Source organism: Coenobita brevimanus, chromosome 58, assembly GCF_032717465.1.
Source record: "Coenobita brevimanus isolate Jiangsu-jjx chromosome 58, ASM3271746v2, whole genome shotgun sequence".
Lineage (NCBI taxonomy): Eukaryota > Metazoa > Arthropoda > Malacostraca > Decapoda > Coenobitidae > Coenobita > Coenobita brevimanus.
Window position 1 is genome coordinate 16,602,594 of NC_137011.1, and position 21,891 is coordinate 16,624,484.

The 21,891-nt window shown below is 40.1% G+C and overlaps 1 protein-coding gene across 1 annotated transcript; it reads right to left on the reverse strand.

Annotated features, from left to right (window-relative positions):
- Positions 1 to 211: 211 nt before the first annotated feature.
- Positions 212 to 21,323, reverse strand: LOC145402662 (putative glutamate receptor). Its single transcript, XM_080274645.1, has 11 exons — positions 21,108 to 21,323; positions 20,947 to 21,023; positions 19,676 to 19,734; positions 18,895 to 18,994; positions 12,221 to 12,311; positions 10,448 to 10,748; positions 7,149 to 7,366; positions 2,606 to 2,783; positions 2,037 to 2,136; positions 913 to 1,042; positions 212 to 358 (listed from the first exon to the last, which is right to left on the reverse strand). The coding sequence occupies exons 1-11, from the start codon at positions 21,321 to 21,323 to the stop codon at positions 212 to 214; spliced, it is 1,617 nt and encodes a 538-aa protein (XP_080130771.1).
- Positions 21,324 to 21,891: the final 568 nt, after the last annotated feature.

Sequence of the window (21,891 nt, forward strand, 5' to 3'; positions counted from 1 at the left end):
AACTTTGAATCCAGGTGATATCCTTGTTACCTCTTCATTCCCGCTATCGACGATTTCATTCAACTTAGTTAAAGACCTCTCGTATTGAATGGGTTAATTAAGGGTATATCAAACTCTTCCAGTCTGGAAGAGTGTATCCTAAGCTTCATAAAACTGTAAAGAAATTGTAACAATATGATGAGCAAGACGTCTCGATGCTCAATGGATTAAATTACACTGCCGATGCATACAGTAAATCAGCAGAGAGGCGTGTGGACCTGATGGACGTTGTGGCTGCGTCAGTGAGAGAGAAGAGCAGCTCTAGATAGAACGCGAACAGTCCCGTCATCACACCTGCAGCCAGGATCACAAACATGCCCTGTGGTGGATTTTGCTGCAGAATAACGTTCAGAGCCAACTATTACCATAAAATATTGCCATAAAGTTACTACAGGAATGGACAACAGGGACTTGGGTATAATTAAATCTCATTTTGTAAAATTTTCAACATTATTCCTATGGGATGGAGTCACTATTTGGGGAACATTATCAATGAGTGAATGTGAGTGTGGCCCATTTAATTCTCCATCTTTCAGGTGTTTTCTTACTCGTAAGACCCTACTGTACCTTACCTCATCCTCAGGTAGGAAAGAGAGATTGGGATGATGATGATAATTCATTATCAGTGCCATCATTACCATCATCACTCATTGTCAGTGCTTTAAGAAGACATATTTTTCTTCCGTTCCCACAACGCTTCCCCCCCTTCAAAGCTCATCCAGGCGTTCCTAATGGTTAGCGTTGACATGAATGTGAACATACTGTATATTGCCAGAGTTTCACTGCAGCTGATTAGGTGTGTTGTAATGTTGGGAATAAAGCACTATGGAAAAGGCATCATGAAGCCTCTTGGTATGCAAAACTATGGCTCACCCAGACGTTTGTGAGGGCCAGTGCTGACATTACAGTGAATTTGGTTGGTGCGTTGTCACAGCTGGTCAGGTTTGCCGTGAACTTCTTGTCCCAGTGATACTTCAGCCCTGCTTCGTTGACCTGCATCACTCTGGGGAGAGGAAAAACCAACTAATTGTAAATGAAAAACCAATAACAGTAAATAAAAAATAGCAATTAATAACTGAAACTTTAGCAATGAAATGTGGAAATATACCAACACAAAAAAAGTATTTAGTAATTGAGACACTAAATAAAAACATTGATAACTAAAAATACCATAGAATGAATTAATAACTAAAGATAAGTAAATGAAAAACCAGCCAAACAGACATACGGGAACTAACACTAAACATGCAAATCAGCGCTTATTAAATTAAAAACAGCAGTGGTTAAATGAAGTACTGGCAATATGTACAATAAAACGATATTAATAAATGATTATAAAGTTATTAGGGTAAAAATCCTAAGGACAAAAAACGGCGTTAGTAATACACAAAATAAAATAAAAAATGTTTACACGCGTGATGGATCATGGATGGTTTCACAATGAACGTTGTTGCTGTTACCGTTTTCTTCCTAAGTCAAATTATTCTGAATGATATTTTATAACAAATGTTATAAACATCATGTTTTCCTAGGTGTTGATAGTAATAGCAGACAAACACATACATGAATAAAGTGAATAACGACTGAAGACCATTATTAAATGGCTCGTCTATGGTTTTAAAACGCATCGATGGAAAAGTGTATAGATGCTTTTTTGATTGTGTATACAATATTTGGAGGCATAACTCAAGTATATTTTGGTATAAAGAGACTAAATATTTCCATCTCAAATAGCTGATATCTCTCTCTCTCTCTCTCTCTCTCTCTCTCTCTCTCTCTCTCAACTAATCAAAAGGTCTGTCAGTCACCTCATCAGTCACCCTGTTAATAAGACCATCATTTTCCTCATCTACCTACCTGTCCACTTATCCATCGACGTATCTACCTATTTATAGTAACACACTCCTCTATCAATATTTATAACTATTCATCTCTCTCTCTCTCTCTCTCTCTCTCTCTCTCTCTCTCTCTCTCTCTCTCTCTCTCTCTCTCCATACTTATGACTGAGGGCCGGTAACAGTGGACTTCCCTTAGCGACAGCCATGGACGTCAACGAAGGTATGTATTTCCCTCGGCCCAGGTAAAAATCACACTGACCTGAAAGTGAAACCAAATTAGTTCTTTCAATCTGGAGGCGTTTTTTTTTTTTTTTTTTCCAGTTTGTTCCTGCTGGTATCAAACGATTTAACACAGCTTAGGAGAGTACCTGTGATGGGGTCTAAAAAGACTATAACCTTTTTTGTTTAAAGTAGTAGTAGTAGCAATAGTAGTAGTAGTAGTAGTAGTAGTAGTAGTGGTGGTGGTGGTGGTCGTAGTATTAGTAGTAGTAGTAGTAGTAATAGTCGGAACTCCAGACTCATCTGAATGTGATCCCGGTGAACTACAGGCCGAACTTTCCCTTCTTCCACAGTCCGACACCCTCCTTTCTCTTGGAACAGGGAGAGGGTTAGGGGACGTTTGTATAACCGGGCATCTCCCCCGACTGGTCGCATTGGTAGAACCACGTGAAGGCATCCCTCTACAGCACCTATTCCAGACGAGAAGACGTGACTGCTCGCAAGTGTACCTGTGCGTGAAAATTCCCTGGCTATCCTGAGTTTGGAGTAAATAGCGATGTTGATGTGTGCCCTCCTGCCGCCCCGCACCAGCCCCGTCACGCTGGACAGATCGCTCAGTTTTATCAGGTACTGTCGGTTCTTGTCCTTCAGGTTCCACACGTCTCGTAGAATACCACTCTCTGCAGTCTAACAATATTACTTCACTACAATCAGAACATACCACATATTGGCTCGTATGATAACAGTGTTATGGGATGGACAAACTTCTAATTTTTGATAGATATGGACACCTATAACGTTGAAGCTGTAGTGTATACAAACTCCTAATTTTTGGCAGACATATTTGAAGAAACTGTAATTGTGAAACTGTTAAGGTATGTTCAAACTCCTAATTTTTGACGTTCATACGAGTGTATGGTACACCTGTAACTGACAGTGTGCTGAGGTATGAACAAACACCTAATTTTTAACAGTAATTATGAGGGGTCTAAGGGATGAGACGCTCCAAAAATTTTAGTCTTACATGGAGCACTTGTTATTATTTAACATGGTCAGCCTGCACTCGACGCTACAGAATGTAGTAAGTAAGTATACGGAGAAGAACAAGACGTATACTGTCATCATTACATTCTTCAGAAATTATTGTGAAAAATATAAGGCTTGCTCACTCCTTGATGCTCTCAGATCTAGTAATACTGTAGAACACTTAGAACACGAAATGAATATCTAACTAAATTGTCCCCCGCCATTTCACTGCCCTCCCCCCAGCTCATTCCCCTCTCTCATATACCTCTCCACTCCATCCCTCCATCTCATCCTCGGCCTCCTCCTTCTCCTCCCTTCCATCTCACTCATACACTCTCCTCGCTAGCCTCTCCCTCTCCATCATCTCCAAATGGCCAAACCACATCAATTAATTTTTCCTAACGCTTTCTATCACAACCACATCCACACCACAATGCTCCTTCACTTCCTCATTGTCAGTCTGTGTCTCCATGTAACTCAACATGCTCTACTCAAATATGTAATTTCCCCTGCTGTCACTCTTGACTTGCGTCCTTCCAACAAGGTACACGCATCACTTCATACGTTAGAACTGGTAACACAATATCATCATGCAGCATTTTTTTTTTTTACTTTCATGCTCACATCCCTATTTCTTATCACTGCTTTCAAAGAACCAGCAGCCTTTCTTCCATGTTGCAGCCTTTCAAGCACTTCATCCTCCAAACTTCCATCCTCACTCACCACATTAGCCAAGTATTTAAATGTACTCACATTTTCTATTTTCTCATCATCCAACCTTACTGTACATTCAGTGACTTCATTTCTCTCGAAGAATATAACTTTACTTTTCACTACGTTCACCTTCAGATTCAGTTTCTTACACACTCTCCTAAACTCATTCACAAAGCCTTGCAGTTCCCCTTCGTCTTCGCTTAACAATACAGGATCATCTGCAAATTACATAACAGAAAGTTTCCAAACGATGCACCCTCACTAGGGCTGCTCCAACATCCACTGCCCTATCTTGTTCCACTTTTATAACCCCATCTATATAGAGACTGAACAACAATGGAGACATGATAGATCCCTGTTTCAATCCAACATTCAGAAAGAAACATTCACTTAGTTCACTATCCACGTGCACTGCAGCCTTAGCACCCTCATACATAGTTTTCACGGCATTCAACAACTTCTCACTTACTCTGTGCAATATTCTAAATATTTTCCATATTCCTTTTATATCCACTCTGTTAAATGCTTTCTCCAAATCCATGAAGGTCGCATACAAATTCTTTCCCATCTCTAGAAACTTTTGGAATAAAGATCTAGAGATGAATATCAGATCTACACAACTTCTTCCCTTCCTAAAACCTCCCTGTTCTTCTCCAACTAATTCCTCTGTTATTTCACTAACTCTGTTAGTAAGTATCCTACCATATAATTTTCCTATTACACTAAGAAAACAAATGCCCCTATGATTACCACATACTTCTTTTTCCCCCTTTTCCTTTGTACAGAGGAGTAATTACACCTGACTTCTAATCCTATGGGACATTACCTTCCTTCTTTTTCCCCCTTTTCCTTTGTACAGAGGAGTAATTACACCTTCTACGGGACAGTACCTTCCTCCCATTTAAATCTGCACACATTCCATATCCATTCTGCTAGAATCTCACCCCCATGCTTCAGCATTTCATCACACATTCTATCAGTTCCTTGGGCTTTCCCCATTTTGACTTTCTTCATTGCTTCCACTGCATCCTACTGATCTCTTCCTCCCTTCTCACCTCCCGCCTTCTCCCAGCCATCCCCCAGCCACTTACTGTACACTAGCATTACTTTCATTCTCTGTGTTGAACAGTTCATTAAAGTGTTCTCTCCATCTGCCCACTTTTTCTCCCTTCTCCATTATCAATTTAACATTTTCATCTTTCAGTCCCTTACTAACTTCTTTATTACCCTGTCTAACTCTCTTTACCTCTTTCCAGAACATTTTCTTACATTCCCTGCACTTAACACTCAATTTCCATCTAAATTCCTCATCCACCCTATTCTTACTCTCGTTTACTAAACTTTTCACCTCTCACTTCATCTCAATATATAGTTCTCCTCCATCTCTCAACGTCATCCATGGCTCTGCTTCATATCCACTCCCTATAGGTTTTCTTCCTTTGCACCACAGCTTGTCTCACCTCTTTATTCCACTATGCTGTTCCTTCCACCCCCTTACATCTTCTCTTCACCCTACGGACCACATGCTGCATATGCTATGAATATCTTGCACACACTTTTCACATCCCCCCATCTGCTCCAAATCATACTTACTCAATCACTGCAACATTTCTGTCTTCTCTTCTGCCATTTTCTCATCCTCTTGCAACCTTTCTCCCCTCGTTGTATGGACTACTTCCTACTGTCCTTCCCTCCTTCTATTCCTCCATTGCACTTGAACCTTGACTTTCACCACCACCAAGTGGTGGTCCGAAAATCCATTCCTCCAACCTCTGTATGCTCTTGCATCCATTACATACCTTCTCATTCTCTCATCCACATCCACATTATCAATCATTGCTTTCTGTTCATTTAATTCACCACTCACACTTTTCACCAGTCACGACCTATATCTGTGGATTATTTTGTGCGTAGAGACGGTAGTTCGTATCACCAACCCCCTCCTTGCACAAATGTCCATTACAGCACTGTCATTCTCATCCACTTCTGCAGGCACACCCCACTCACCAACTACTCCTTCCACCTTCTCATTTCCTAATCCTAAGCACTCTCTTATTCCTCTCAAACTTTTCCATGCATGCCTCCACATTTGTCCAGAACTTTTCTTTCACTCTGCTTCCATTATCTTGCGTTGGTGCATATACACATAATCGCCCACGTTTGTAATCCCACCGTCAATTTTACCCACACAATCCTTGAACCAACTGATTTATACTCTCTTATAATCTCCTTCCATCTTTTACACACAACAATACATACACCCTCTTTTGCATTCTCATTCACACCTACTTCCGTGCATGTGCCCCATCCATACTTCCGCTCTCTCACACTGGCCTCTCCAATTAGTTTCTCTTAATCCACATATGTCTACCTTTGCACCCTCAAGCACCTGGGCAATCTCTCTCTCTCTCTTTCACCTCATCATTCGTACCTACCCCTTACATTCCATGTTGCAATCCGAACCATGTCTTTTGTTGGCTCCATGGTCGACACCTGTTGGTCTGTCCTGGTTCGAGGCTTCTTGTTTGTATTTCTAGTTAGTTGTTTTCCAGGGAGGGGCACTAACCCTCTGCCAACCCAGTTGCTGACACGTAGGGAACACATGTTGGTTGGTTATAAGGTTACCACCCAGCATGTTAAAGGATTTCCTGATTTATAGGAAATCATTTGGCTTGCCACTCAGTGCAGAGCTACCCCGAAATAGAGTACCACTACATTATGTGAGTGGATGATGGGCGCCCGCGCCGACCAGTAAAAAAAAAAAAAAAAAAGAGAGAGTCATCGTAGTCAAAGTTTAACTATATTTTTTCACCTTCATTTGTCCCTGAATTTCCTCATTCTCCAGCTTACTTCCGGTAGGTGAATGGCAGAATAAAATAATACTACAGCGCAACGCACTTTCCGTAGCACATCTCCGTGACTAATATCATATTTTAGTGTAAATCTATTAATAGAACTCAGCAATCAAGATTCAGGTTTAAGTGGATAAAGTTTCATACTACTGGTTATTTACATTCATAATCCACACTTCTCCCAGGCTGCCTCCATTTATCATTTTGTTATTTCTACAGAGCATTAAATTTGTTATGGTTTATAAAATCGTCTAGGAGCACCAAAAATATAATACGTATAATTGCCATCACCAGACAATTATATTCCCCCTGGAGAAACTTTTCAAACTGAAGGAATTAGATACATTCGTCAATAAACGCCTTAAACTACCAGAGGTCTGTTGTAAGACGAATGAAACTGACTGGGAACAGCAAAGAACACGTCACGGGATCAAGTGGTTAAGACAAGTATTGTGTTTACCCTGAATGCCTGTTCCTCGGATGTTCCCTCGGTGATAACAGCGATGGCAGAACTGTCGACCAAATCCTGGAAGGTCTGCAGGGGAAGGGGGATGTTTCTGACCGCCAGTAGCGTTATAAGATTGCTGGCATAGCTCCGCGTCAATACCAGTGTTGTTAGCATCCACACACCCAGAACAATACGCTGCCACCAGAGAAGCTCTTCCACGCTGTTTACTTCTGAGGAAGGTGGTCATATTTTCGTGAGTTTTGGAGACATCCTAGCACTTCTTTGCTTGGTAGCAGCTCTTCTTTAGTGATATATTTTGCACTTCACATAGCATGGACACTCCCAGCAGAACACACCCTACCATCATAGCAACTTCCCTCTGTAGCTTTAATCTGGAGCATGGAAGCAATGGGCCATTTTATATATCTCAATAGGTATCCCAGCGTCTCCTCTTTAGTAATTTATTACGCCGCGTGAGTACCAACGTTGTCAGCATCTATTCCCTCAATAAAGCACTCTCCCACGACAGCAATAAATTTTCACCTATCATACCTGGGGGATGGGAGATTTTTTATTTTTTTATTTTTTTTTATTTTTTTTACTTTTTAGGTCTGGCCCGATATTCTACATGGTACTCACAGGAGGCGTCGTACAACCTCTTCTTAGTTATTCATAATACGTAATACGCAATATCAACTCCCTCAGCAGTACACGCATCCACAACAAAGACACTTTTTCATCGTCCACATCCGAGGCAAGGAGAGGGGGGTATTTTAGTGAGTTTACTGTAGGAAGTTTTATAGCACCTGTTAAGGGGCCTAATTTTCAAGAGTTTAGGAGATTTTGTAATATCTCCTCCTAAGTGATTCATGCTATGTAATACACCTGAACAGGGTGGCATTAGGAGTGCCAGAGGATGTATGGATCATATATTTACAGTGAGACAGATAATGAAGAAGACTTGTGAGAAGGACTATAAGGTGTTTATGGCATTCACGGATCTGGAAAAAGCATACAACAAAGTAGACAGAGAAGAATTGTGGAAGGTTTTGCACATGTACGGTGTAGATGGTAAGCTAGGTACCGTCAAGAGTTTTTATGATGGCAGTGAAGCATGTGTAAGGGTTAATGAGCATCTAAGTGAATGGTTCACGATCGGTGTCGGTGTGTGACAAGGTTGTGTGATGTCCTCATGGTTGTTCAATATGTACACGAAAGGGGTGATGAAAGAAGTAAAAACACGAGTAATGGGGAGAAGGATGACGTTGGTAATGAATGGTTACGGATGGAATACCTCAAATTTGTTGTATGATGATGCAGAAGTACTTGAAAATACCGGACAAGAACTTGGTAGACTGGTGCAGAGTTTTGCTGATGTCTGTGAGCGTCGTGCCTTAAGTGCAAATGTAGTAAAGAGTAAAGTGATGGTTATTGAGAGAGGTGACTCCCAGTGTGATATTACAGTGAATGGAGAGAGACTGAAATTGGTGAGAGAGTTCAAATACCTGGGTACAGTGACAGAAAATAGAGGAAAATGTGCAAAAGAAGTGGAAAGTAGAGTGACGCAAAGAAGAAAAGTAGCTGGTGCAATGAAGGCCTTGATAAGAAAGAGAGGGCTGAGTGTTGCAGCTGCACGAGGCTTACATGAAGGAGTGTTAGTGCCAACTTTAATATATGGATGTGAGACTATGATGTGGCATGAAAATGAAAGGAGTGAAAGCAGTGGAGATGGGACTGCTGAGGAATGTATGTGGAGTACAGAGAGTGTATAGGATGAGCAAAAATGTGATTCATGAAAGATGTAGAGTGAGGAAGTCGGTGGACATCAGAACCAAAGAGAGTTTACTGAGATGGTATGGTCATGTGGAGAGAATGGATAACAATAGAATGGTGAAAAAGGTATATCTATGTGAAATTGAAGGAGGGAGGAGGCAAGATAGGCCAAGAAGAAGGTAGAGGGATATGGTGGATGAGTGTGTGAGGAAGAGAGGTTTGGAAATCGGTGAGGCTAGGGGACTGACAAGAGATCGAGCTGGATGGATGGATATTGTGAAAAGTGCTTGATCAGGGATTTGGCACTCCTTTTTAACGTGACAGCGTCCGGACTGACTCAATCGGATACGTTTATGTGATGCTACAAAACGTGGTAAAATGTTCTTGGCGTATCAGATAGAGCCAGGATTCAGGGGGCTTGAGTTGTGAGCGAATGGAAGCGTGGCCCATTGGACTGAGCAAATTTGGGCTCTCTGGACATTGCTACTCCTCACCCTGCCCTAAGGTGGGAAAGGAGGTCCGGATGATGATGATGATGATGATGATGATTACATTTTAACTATTCCCATATGGTGGTATTTATACAGACGTGCCATATTGTAAAAAAAAAATGTGGCAAGGAAGACACTCATGGAAATACAGTCTCATATTTTAGTATGGTGAGGACACTTTATAGCACCTCCTTCTTACCAGTTTAAAAGTGTATATGGCACGTTAGTTTTCTTCTCTGTGTTACTAATAAAACTACTTAAAAGTATAAATTATAGCAACACACGGGAATAAACAAAGGCTTTGTTCCACACCTTGGAGTAAGTGATGGCCTTAATCGGGATTGCGACCAGCAGTGCATAACACCAGGACGGGGATACACAAAGGCACTTGTAATCATTTCCCTGTCGTAACTTTGGCTCTGATTTGCAGGAAGGACAAAAAGGCTTTCGAACATTCCACTGTCTCCTGTCCTAACTTCATGAAAAATCTTAAGCTGCAACACGAAGACTGAAGCTGGTTATAACTGCTTTTTGTTGGAAGATCAAAGGAAAGGAGTGTAAACTCTTACCTGTCTTGTTCTTCCTGTGAAAACGTAAATAAGTTCAGACGGGGAATCAATCGTTTATGTGCTTGAGAAATTTACCAGATGATAACAAGAATAAACTGTCAAAATATGTCACCATACTGGAGGATAGACTCCCTAACACTGCAGCAACACACGGACATAGGTAAAGACGTTGTTCCACATATTTGTCCGAGTGATACCTTTGTTCTGGGGGCTCAGCGGTAGGATAACTGCCACTACTACAGTAGAATGAACTATGATGTGAGTAAACAAATTAAAGAATATCAATTTCTAATCCAAATAAGGTAACACACGGGCGTACCTAAATGCGCTGATCCAGAGGTCCATCCTCGTGACGTCTTTAATCTTGAGGGACAGCAGTAGAATAATGGTGATTGGTACCAATCCTACCAGCCATGGCAGTATGACAAGAACAAATTGGAAAAGCACATCATTGCTTTGATGAGGATGCAAATCTAACCTTGCTGCAGTAACACACGGACGTAACTGAAGCCGTTGTTCCAGAGCTTCTTCCTTGCATTGTCCTTGATTGGGATGCACGGGGATAGAACAATGGTGACTGTTGCCACACCCATAAGCCCTGCCAGGATACCCAGCCACACATATGGTCCCAGTGGTAACAGGAAGCCCCATGGATCCACCTCAGGGCTGCCACGACCAGCTAGTATAACCACATAGTCGATGGACACGGGGTACGTAAAGTCCACTACTGTGTATCGCTCAGCTGTGATCGTAAACAACCCAAGACCTATATCCACTTCCTATAAAAACAAGGGAAAACAAAGATAACAATTTTAATATTTATATGGTTATTTACAGGCTAATTCTATCTACACTTTATCTGTCTGTCTACACTGCCTGACCCTGCATCCTGTGAGGGGTGAAAACCAGTTTGTATCGCTTTGTTGTAACGGTGGGCAACTGAGACATCCAATTCACACTGAAGGGACTACAGTGATTCTTCCCTGCATCGGACTGAAGAGTTACGAGAATTCTACAGCTTTAATAATGAGACGTATTTTACATATGCTCTGTTATCTGTTGACCGATTCTACTGTCTCAGTGAGAACGTTTAACACCCCCCACCCCCCTCCACATATACAAATTCATTTTCATCGGCCGCCTAGGGAGGCGATTATGTAATGGCCTGCGTCAGTGTGTGTGTGTGTGTGTGTGTGTGTGTGTGTGTGTGTGTGTGTGTGTGTGTAATGCAAAAATATCCCAAAATCAATTGGGCAAGTTGTATCCAAGCTTGAATATATGTCTTTTGGGTTAATAATTTTGGCGATGCTGCGATGATATGCCTCCAATTGCCAGAGAAATACTGATCTAGACTTTTTAAACAGGAATGTAGAGACACTGAAACCTGAAGGGGAAATCCTAAGATTGTTTTTCGATTTAGCAAATCTTCAATGATACTGCATCCAATTGCCAGAGGATTCCTGATCTTGTTTTCAAACTATGGTGGGCGATACACATTCTTGGACGAATGCTTTGGCTTTTATTGATTTATACAAAGAGATCACCTCTACACTGTATCGATCTACCAAATTTTACAATTCAAAACCAAAAATGCAACTCACAATATAGATAAAATACATAAATGAGTCCACATACATGACTAATATTAAGAACAGTTTTATTTTTCTATTTTCTATCCTTAAACGTACCGAAAATATTGCGTTTATTTTAACCTTACAAAGACCCCAAACACCTTTCAGTTCAAGTGATGGCCAAGTGTAGTCAGACAGGAGAGTTGTTTTGACCAATAAATAAGGAGCCTCATTTCAACCTCATAATTACGATTCACTGAATTTCAAACATCAGCGACTTTGTATTCAAGTTGTGAAAGTGGCAAAGTCCAGCCAGGTAAAACGAAATAAATTATCGTAACTAAGCACATTCATTCCTGCTCCACAACTAAGGCTCGTCGAATTTCACGGGAGCACGATTCCATGAAATTCAAGATCTAGTTCCGCCAGGTGAAAACAAATTGCATATAGTAATCAAGGACCCTTAGTCCTACTCATAATTAAGTTCATCAATCTTCATACAACCATGACTATATTAGAGCAGTGCAAGTGACCCACTTCTGTAGGGTTAAAACAAACTGGCCCAACCCACCTTCCGGTACACCAGGTTTTGTCATAGAATTTCGTGCAACCAACAGTTGGTATTCAAGTTGTGGGAGTGGTCCAGTTCCATCAGGTGAAAGCAAATGAACAATACTCACTTTGTGGTACACCTGGCCGATCATGCCCGTCCAGGACCCGTCAGAACGCAGCACTCCCCACTCCCCATCAGGTGGTGTCATGAACTTTATGCTGTACAAACGTACTATATTGTACATACCTAATCAGGTGACAGAGGAAGAATTATATATATATATAGATAGATAGATAGATAGATAGATAGATAGATAGATATGTACGGTATATATGTTTGTGTGTGTGTGTGTGTGTGTGTGTGTGTGTGTGTGTGTGTGTGTGTGTGTGTGTGTATGTGTGTGTGTGTGTGTGTGTTTGCGCGCGCGTGTGTGTGTGTGTTTGTGCATTTGTGTGTGTATTTTTGTATGTGCATTACTGTATGTGTGAATGTGTATTTGTGCATGTTTCGGTGTACGTGTGTGTTTGTGTGTGTTTTTGGGTGTGTGATTGTGTGTTTGTTTGTTTGTTTGTGTGTGTGTGTGTGTGTGTGTGTGTGTGTGTGTGTGTGTGTGTGTGTGTGTGTCTTCTTACCTAATTGTTCTTACCTAATTGTATCTTTACAGGAATGAATCAAGCTCGTACTGTCCCGTGTATTAAACCATTTTTATTATCCATATCATTAAATTTGTGATTAGTTTTGGCAAACACTATTTCATTCGGTAGTGCATTCCAGTGATCAAATTACCCTATTTGGGAAACTAAATTTTCTTGTGTCTTTATCGCCTCTCTTTTTATGCAGTTTTTTTGCTGTGTCCTCTTACTGATGCTTCCCCATAGGTTATATACTCATTAATGACTATTTTCTCCCTCCTTGATAGGCATTTATATAGCATAATCATGTCTCCTCTTTTCCTTCTCTCCTGTAGTGTTAGTAGATTTAGTTTTTCTAATTCTTCTTTGTAGCTTAGATCCCTTAAGCTTGGTACCCATCTTGTCGTGGCTCTATGAACTTTGTCAATCTTATCTATGTGTTATTTGAATGAGGATTCCAGGCTACTGATTCATACTCCAGGGTTTTTCTGATGAATGGTGTTATTACCTTTCTCAACATGTCGTCATTTATGTATGTGAATGCTATTCTCATATTTGCAAGCAGTATATACATGTTCCGTATCTTCTCACTGATGTGGTCAGCCGGAGAGGGTCTGTTTTTAATAATCACACCTAGGTCCTCCTCTCTTTCTGATAAGTGTAGGGTTTTACTTCCTAACTTATAATCCCAATCTGGTCTTTTTCCACTTTTTCTCAAACTTGATTACATGACACTTTTTCACATTGAATTGTTTTTGCCATGTATTACTCCATTCATGAAGTTTATTTAACTCTTCTTGTAGCTCCTTACAAGAGCCTGTGTTAGTACAGTAATTCTCCTTTGTATTTCTGCATCATCAGCAAACATATTTAGATAGCTTTAATTTCCAGTGTTCTATGTCACTTATATACATTAAAAACATAAATTTGTACCAGCACTGATCTAGTCACTTCCCTTTCTGATGAGTAATTTCCCCTTAGTACTGTTCTCATTTCTCTTTTTCTGAGAAAATTTGGCATCCAATAGTTCAGTTTCCCTCGGATTCCTCCTTGATGATACAGTTTCCATGAAAGTCTTTGGTGCAGTACTCTGCTAAATGCTTTCGTGAAATCTAGATAGATACTGTCCACCCACCCTTCTCTTTAATGTTTCTGCAACTCAGTCAGAGTAGCTTAACAGATTAGTAACACATGATTTTCCCTTTCTAAAACCAAACTGCCTTTCTGTTATCATAATGTGTTCTTCTACATGGATTACCTAAACTTTTCTTATCAGCTTTTCCAGTATCTTACTTACAACACAGGTTAGTGATATTGGTCGGCAGTTGAGTGGATTTTCTGCTTCCTTTCTTGAATAAGGGAGAAATTTTTGCTTTCTTCCAAATATCAGGTAGTTTACCTAGACCCAAGGATTCCTTGAATATTAAAAATAATGGTCTATTTAACTCCTTTGCACATTCACGTAGCACCCAACATGAAATTTCGTCAGGATCATTTGCTTTTCCTTTGTGTAATTTACTTAACTACTCCTGTATTTCTTTTTTCTGATATTTGAATATCTAGTAATATCTGTGGGCATGCATGTCCCTATCACCTCTTTCAAAATTTTTTTCTTCTGTAAATGCTGATTGGAAATTCTTATTTAGTGCTTCACAAATACCCTTCTCTCGTGTATAGATGATCCCCTCATCCGTAATTGATTGTATTTTATCTTTTACTTTGGTTTTGCTTTGGATGTAGCTGTAAAATAGCTTCGGTTGATCACTACTTTTATTTATGATGTCTTCCTCAAACTGCCTTTGGGTTTCTCTCCTTATTCTTGTATAATCGTTTCTTGCTTGTTTATAGTTGTTATATGTCCTCTCACTATCGTGTCTTCTGTATCTATTCCACAAGAAGTCTCTTTTTTCTTTTGATTTTTTACATTCTTTATTAAACCATTTCTTTATTCACATTTCTGCTTCTTTGTGCTGATGAATGTGATTTTCGACTCCTATTTCATAAAGTTCACAGAATTTTTTATATATAACATTTAAATCTTGTCCTCTAAGCTCTTCTACCTAATCTATTTCTAAGATGCATTTCTTTAGGTCATGATAGTTGCCCTTTTTGTAGTTTAGGCTCTTTTTGTAACTTTCATTACTGTTAACTATGTCATCTGCTATCCCGAAGTTGCAAATTAATACTGCATGGTCGCTTTTGCCGAATGGAGGGTGATACATTATATTGTCTATATCATTTTCTTGCCTAGTAAATATAAGATCTAGTACCGATGGTATATCAACTCTTCTATTTCTGGTGTTTTCCTTTACATCTTGTGTTAGGAAAAACTCCTGCACAAGATCCAGGAGCTTTTGGTCCCAACAGCTTTTCTGCCTTTTTATATCTAGCTTATTCCATTTTATAGTTGTACTGAAATCTCTTGTTAATATAATTCTTCCAGATTTCTCCTCCATTCTACGTAGTAATGCTCTTAAATTCTGAATTGTAGTCTCTGCCAGGTCTTCATATTCGCCTCTTTCTACTTGTGAGGGTATATCTAGTTCTAGTTCTTTGACTTGTAGATTTTTTCATGGTTAATATTATAATTCCTCCTCCTCTTTTTTTAAGTTCCTATCTCTTCTTCATATAATGTATTCCTCTAGGTTTAGTGTATCATTTGATGTCATTGATGTTAATTTTGTTTCAGTTAGGCAAACAATATGTGGTTCCTTTTTTTGATATAATCATTCATCTCTAATAATTTATATACCATTCCATCAACATTAGAGTACATCAGTTTAATCATTTTGTTTGCATACATGTTGTGTCTTGGGTCCACTACCTTCCTCCTCTTTATTCCCTCCTGGTTATGTACCACTTTCGTACCTGCAATCCGATTACTTTGTAAAAAAAATGTATTCTTCTCTTCCTCTGACATTCCCTCGTTCTTTGTTTTTTCCTCCTCCCTCTTCTCTTTTAGTAATCCCAGTTCCTCTTGAGTTAGGCATCTTTTGATTCATACATTTTTAATTTCTCTTTTTCCATAAGTTTGTTTGTATTTTTCAGTAACTCATTCACAGTGTTTACGATCTGGAAGGTTACTTTCAGAGGTCTTGAATTATTTCTCTCATATTTTCCTAGTCTTTTGTGTTCCTCTATGTCTTTATTACAGATTTCCTCTGATATTTCTTTCAATATGCTCATTGCATTTACCATCTCCTTTTCGTCTTTCAAAATCTTGTTTTTTTTTTTATTTCTTCCTCATCTATATCAGTGATTACTATAGATGTGTTGATATCTGCTGAGTCTTTGACGAATTTTGGATTGTTTTGGATATTTTTTTTTTCACTTCCTTTTAATGCTCTTTTCTTCAACTCTTGTTTGTAAGTCTTTCTATACTTTCACCATTTCAGCATACGTAGTTTCCACATCATTTTTTTAGCTTTGCATCGCTTCATTCACCTGGGTTATTTTCTCCTCAGCATCACTGCTCTGATCTATCAGACTGCTTGCTTGTCTAATTGTCTGTATCATTTCTGATCTCTTCCATAATACTCTCGTGGTTGACAACTGCTCTTGCCATTTCACTAATCTTCCTTCTAAGTGAACCCACCTCAATTGACAGTTCATCTATGGTTGTGTCTTTCTTGTTTACTTCCTTAATTAATTTTTCATTTTCCTCCTTCTGCATGTGCAGTTGCTTCTTAATTTCATCCATTTCATTCTGAAATGCCTTTTCTAATATGTGTACCCATTCTACAAGCTTACTGATGTCTCCATTTCAACCAGTTCCTGATAGAAATCATCTTGCTTTCTACCTTTATCCCCTTTCTTCATTCCTTCCAGATTTGCTTTACTAAAGATTGTGGTCATCTTGTGGTACAAAGAGGAAGATTCTGTTTACAGGTATCCATTCCTTGGTATACACAGCAGACTAAACAGCTGATGAGCTTGCTCGGTTTATTCCTGCACTAATTTGCTTTATTTTGTTATTTGAACAACACTTTTACTTAAATTTCCTCTTTTATATCAGCACTCCATTTAGTTTTTCTTAGTACAGAGCTTGACTCATATAAATGTACCGTACTTGTGTGTGTGTGTGTGTGTGTGTGTGTGTGTGTGGTTTTGTCTGTGTGTTTTGTGCTTTTTGTGTTTTTATTTGTGTCCGTGTGTGTGCTTTTGCGTTTTTTTGTATTTGTGTGTTTTTTGTGTTTCTGTGAGTGCTTTTGTGTGTGTGTGTGTGTGTGTGTGTGTGTGTGTGTGTGTGTGTGTGTGTGCATCTGTGTGTGTCTGTGTGTCTGTGAGTTTTTGTGTGTGTTTGTGTGTGTGTGTGTTTTGTGTGTATGTGTGTGTGTGTGTGTGTGTGTGTGTGTGTGTTTTGTGTGTGTGTGTGTGTGTGTGTGTGTGTGTGTGTGTGTGTGTGTCTGTGTGTGCTTTCAGTGTGTTTGTGTTTGTGTTTTTTCTTATTTGTTTGTGCGTTTGTGTGTGTGTGTGTGTGTGTGTGTGTGTGTGTGTGTGTGTGTGTGTGTGTGTGTGTGTGTGTGTGTGTGTGTGTGTGTGTGTGTGTGTGCTTCTGTGTGTGTCTGTGTGTTTTTGTTGTGTTTGTGTGTGTGCTTCTGTGTGTGTCTGTGTGTTTTTGTTGTGTTTGTGTGTGTGTGTGTGTGTGTGTTTTTGTGTAATTCACAGGGTCGGTCAGGATCACTTGATGGTTGTGATCGTCAGCTTTTACCCTCCCGGAAGGGAGCTGAGAGCTCATATAGTCCGATCTAAGGGCAAGGCTGTGACCTTCACACACGCACACACCCGTCCCCTTGCTCAAGGGGGAGAGTAAGCGCCCACTTCGTCAGTGAAACTTTTCGCAACCTGAGCGAGGCGCGAACTCCCGTCCACCAGTTGGCAAGCGAGAACGTTACCACTGCACCAGCGAGGGTGTATGTGTTTGTATGTGTGTGTGTGTGTGTGTGTGTGTGTGTGTGTGTGTGTGTGTGTGTGTGTGGAAAAATTCTGCATTCACGTTCCCTTGTTTATCCTGCAGAAAAAGAAGCTGCAAAAATATTCCTCATTCAACGAAAACTTTATATTGAAGAGAGGAAGAGATGACATGGACGGACAATGCACTATCCTTGCTTTGTCTCTGCTTTATAAACAAAAAGTTACGACAGAGAATTAGTTGTAAATATGCCTAATAACTCCTCCCATTACACTTGAGTGATACTTGATAATGAAGATTTTTTTGTTTAAATCGTGAAGTACGATGAAAATTTAAGTATTCTTCTTTCCATCACTACTTCAGTTGTCAGTTACACTTCAGAAATCATGAAATTAATTTTAGCTTGTGAAATATATGCAGTAGTAAAAGCTGCAACGCCAGGCTCATCAGAACATGAACCTGGCTGATTACAGGCTGAAGCTGCCCTTCCTCACTCTACCATCCCCGTCTCAGAAGACTGGGAGGGGACTGGGGGATGTTCGTGTAACCGGACAACTCCAGTGATCGGCCATAACGTGAAAGTGATCATCACCAGCACCATTTGTGGAGTAAAACGGGATGATGAGATAACCTCAGTAGAACTGAGAAAACAGCTGAGCGTGGAAAGGATGAGAAAGGATGTAGAAAAGAACATATGAGATAGTCTGAACAAGTCAAGAGGAAGGACCAGGTGATCTGGGTGTAGATGAACTCGTATAAGGGTGACGGGCCGTTGACATAAAGGCTGACAAAAGAAAATATGAGATGAGGTGGTTTGTGCCGATCTCATAACCAGGGTTAATACTAGAGCGCTGACACAGAACAGTAAGATGGAGGAGTACTTTTAACTGAACCAATGTGACCCATGCTACATAGAAAAAGAGACGTAAGATCAAAAATGATGATGAAATACACGGTGGTCTACAAGCAGCTCTCTGCAGTCATGTTTGTTGTGAGGACGGCTCAGTCTTCTTTTTTGAGGAGCGAGAACACTCTGACTGCCTCATGGAATTACCAAACAAGCATGTAAACAGTGGAGGTAAAAAAAAAAAAACAGACACTATAAAAATGAAAATGGTTATAGAAGTTAAACTAATATAGGACAGACATCGGTAATGGTTGTTGAGCCGTTCCCGTAACACTGGGAACACAACTGCATAACATATAAACCGCACAATATTATTCAGGCCAACAATGGATACTTGAGAACATATTTACGTGAAATTCATGGCTTTAGCGATTGCTTCTATAAGAGCGTTCTCGGCATTGTATACGACCAGTTTCTTCTCTCCTGGGTGGTCAGGGTCGTCCACCACTTCTGTTGGGTGAAGTGTTCTAAGTGGTTTTGGTGATGTCTCAGGCCCAGTTTTTTAATTATTTAGTCCACACATTATACCGTAATACCTCGTTATGTTACTGATGTAATTCATGTCAATATTAAAGCGAGATAAATAATAGTCAACACAGTTATGGCGCAATGGGAAAATCATTTTGCTAAAGTGAGGTCTAACGAAGCTTCCTATATTGTGCCATCAATATTATGACATTTTCTTTTTGATATCGAAGAACTCAGACATAACACTCAGACTACAAGTTGACTATTTTTTTTTTTCTTTTTTTATGAGAAAATCTCTCAATCATAAAGTTTACTTGCTTCGGCATTAAGCGAGTCTCAATGGCAAGGAATTATCAAAAAACATTTTACTTTGTTGCTGTATATCACATTATTTCATAATACTCTTAATTTCAGTTCAGATGGAAAGTATTTCATGGAAGCATGATTCAAGATAGCAGTGTATACAAGGAGTATCATATAAAATGAGTAATAGGAGGGTTTGTGGCACATTTTCCTCAGCAATTTATTTTGCAAATTATACATTATTTATATCATTTCAGTATGGGTATACTTTGTTTCATCAACACAGAAGGGGACATTGGACTGCCATGTGCAGAACGTATGTTAGGAAACTCATTGGGTCAAAATATTTTACAAACATACCTGATTTGTAAGACGTGAGGGCCACTCGCGTCACCAGAAGACGCGGTCGGTAAGGGAACCTAGGGAAAAATGTTTATAATTTACCAACAGCAACTCTGTCATTTTACCTTTATAAAAAAACAGTGGCAATAGCAAGTCTGATATTATACGCTGTAAGGTGTAGCGGCCTATGCCTCTGGTAGTATTACATAACTGAAAAAGCTGTATCTAGGTAATTCTGAGCAATGCGCTTAAGGCATATAACTGTCAATATGAATAGCGATTCAAGGAACTAAAACATTAGGCTCACTACTTCTCAAAGACAGTTCAAGCATTGCAGTTTAGAACAGAATAACTCTGTTGTTACTGTTCTTTGGAAATCCCAGTCTGTCTGGCCAAGCAGACCCTTTTTTTTTTTTTTTTAAGAAGGAACCAAAGGCCAGAAGCCAGCAAGATTGTTCAATCCAAGAAATGAAAACAAAATGACTGAGAGAGAACTCAAGAATCCTTCATTAAGAGATGGCTGGACGCACTACACTTGAATGACTGGAGGTCTCAGGCAGTAGGAAATACAGACAGAGGAAGACAGCTCCAGAGTTAACCTGTTGCATATATGAAGGACTGGAAGTAACGGGTAACTCTTGCATTAGAGAGTTCGACAGAAACGTGATGAAAGGTTTGATGTTAGACGGGTGCAACCCACCCACCGTAGTGGTGGAGGGATGCAAGCAGACAGGTCAGAGGAGCAGCGACCATTGAAGTAGCAACAGAAAAAAGATAATGATGCAACAGTCTGGCGAAGAGACAGAGGTTGAAGACGGCACGTAAGAGGAAAGAGTTAATGAGACGAAAAGCCTTCGTAGTCAGGTTCACTATGTAATTTCGCCAGATTTTTGTGGAGAGTATCAAAACTATACATTTTTGGAAACTTTATTGTATAAGCAATCAGAAAAACAATGTTTCCATTTGCCCTGATAACTATATGGCCGCCATCTTGGATTTTACAAAATGGCTGCCGTAAAAAAGGTTTTCGTCAATATCTCAGCTTCTAAATAACATAGAAATTTGATTTTGATAGCTAAAGCACCATTTTCAGGGCCAAGGAATCCAATGTATCAAAATAAATAAGCTAGATTCAACCACAAACTTGTTTGACTGAAATTTTCCGTTTCATTGAATGTTTTACAAGTGATCAGACAAGAACGTTCCACTAAGTTAGTGTCCATTAAGAACCAACATGCTCCTCATGACAGAAATGGGTTTAGTCTTTTAGGCAACCAAGGAGTCTTTACATATCGTCACCATCATCGTCATCATCAGTTTCATACTTGTTCTGTGTGTCCTCATCATTCTGAGACTCACTGCCGCACTGGCAAAGATCGGTGCAGGATAAGTTCTTTGTTCTGCAAGAACATCTGGCAGAAGAACAGTCTGTTTTGCAGTGACAGCTAACCATCTCAATGATGGTCTTTGGAGCTGGAAGGGCATCTGTCATGGTTGGTTTCAGCTGGCCATCGGACTCCTTGTGGTAGTCATTCTGCAGGGGAACCAACTGAGGATCCTGCAGAGCAATGCTGGCCTGTCCCCACACTCTGGCTTGGATATGGACTCTCAGGACATGTTGTCTCAGAGCTCCAAGGGTAGGAGGTAGCTTGTCACTTTCTGCCATATGCTTGCAGAAGAGATGCCATCACAGTTCAGAGATGGTCTTGATGTAGATGCCTTTGGGGGAGTAGTCTGCACAGACGAAGCTAGCCAGAGTGGCCAACATAGTTTCGGTCACTTCTGCCTTTGTTTAAAGCATCTGCAGAGAACTGATTACATCTCTATCTGCCTTCATGTAGACTTGCAGCCAGGTTGCTTTGCCTATACGAGAGAACCTTCCAGTGTTGTCAGCACCAGTGAATGCATGGAAGGCTGGCAAAGCCTTTGCTCTTTCTGCCCCTAAGGTTCTCCATATTGGATCCTGAGATTCCCTTGCTGGTGACAAAGTGGTCTGTTCTCTTGGCAAGCTGTGGTTTTGGCTTGTCACAGTGCAGCATATCTACATGGTATGGAGTGACAGATAGACTCTGGGCATTGCCTATCTTCAAGGGTGGTGTAACTGGTTCTCCAGGAACCTCTGCCTTCTGGTATACAGCAGTAATCGTTCCATGGGTGGTTCCTTTCCCATCAGCAGTGTCCTCTGCAAAGTCTGTGTTATCTACTGCGAAGAACACAAAGGCACCCTTCTTCAA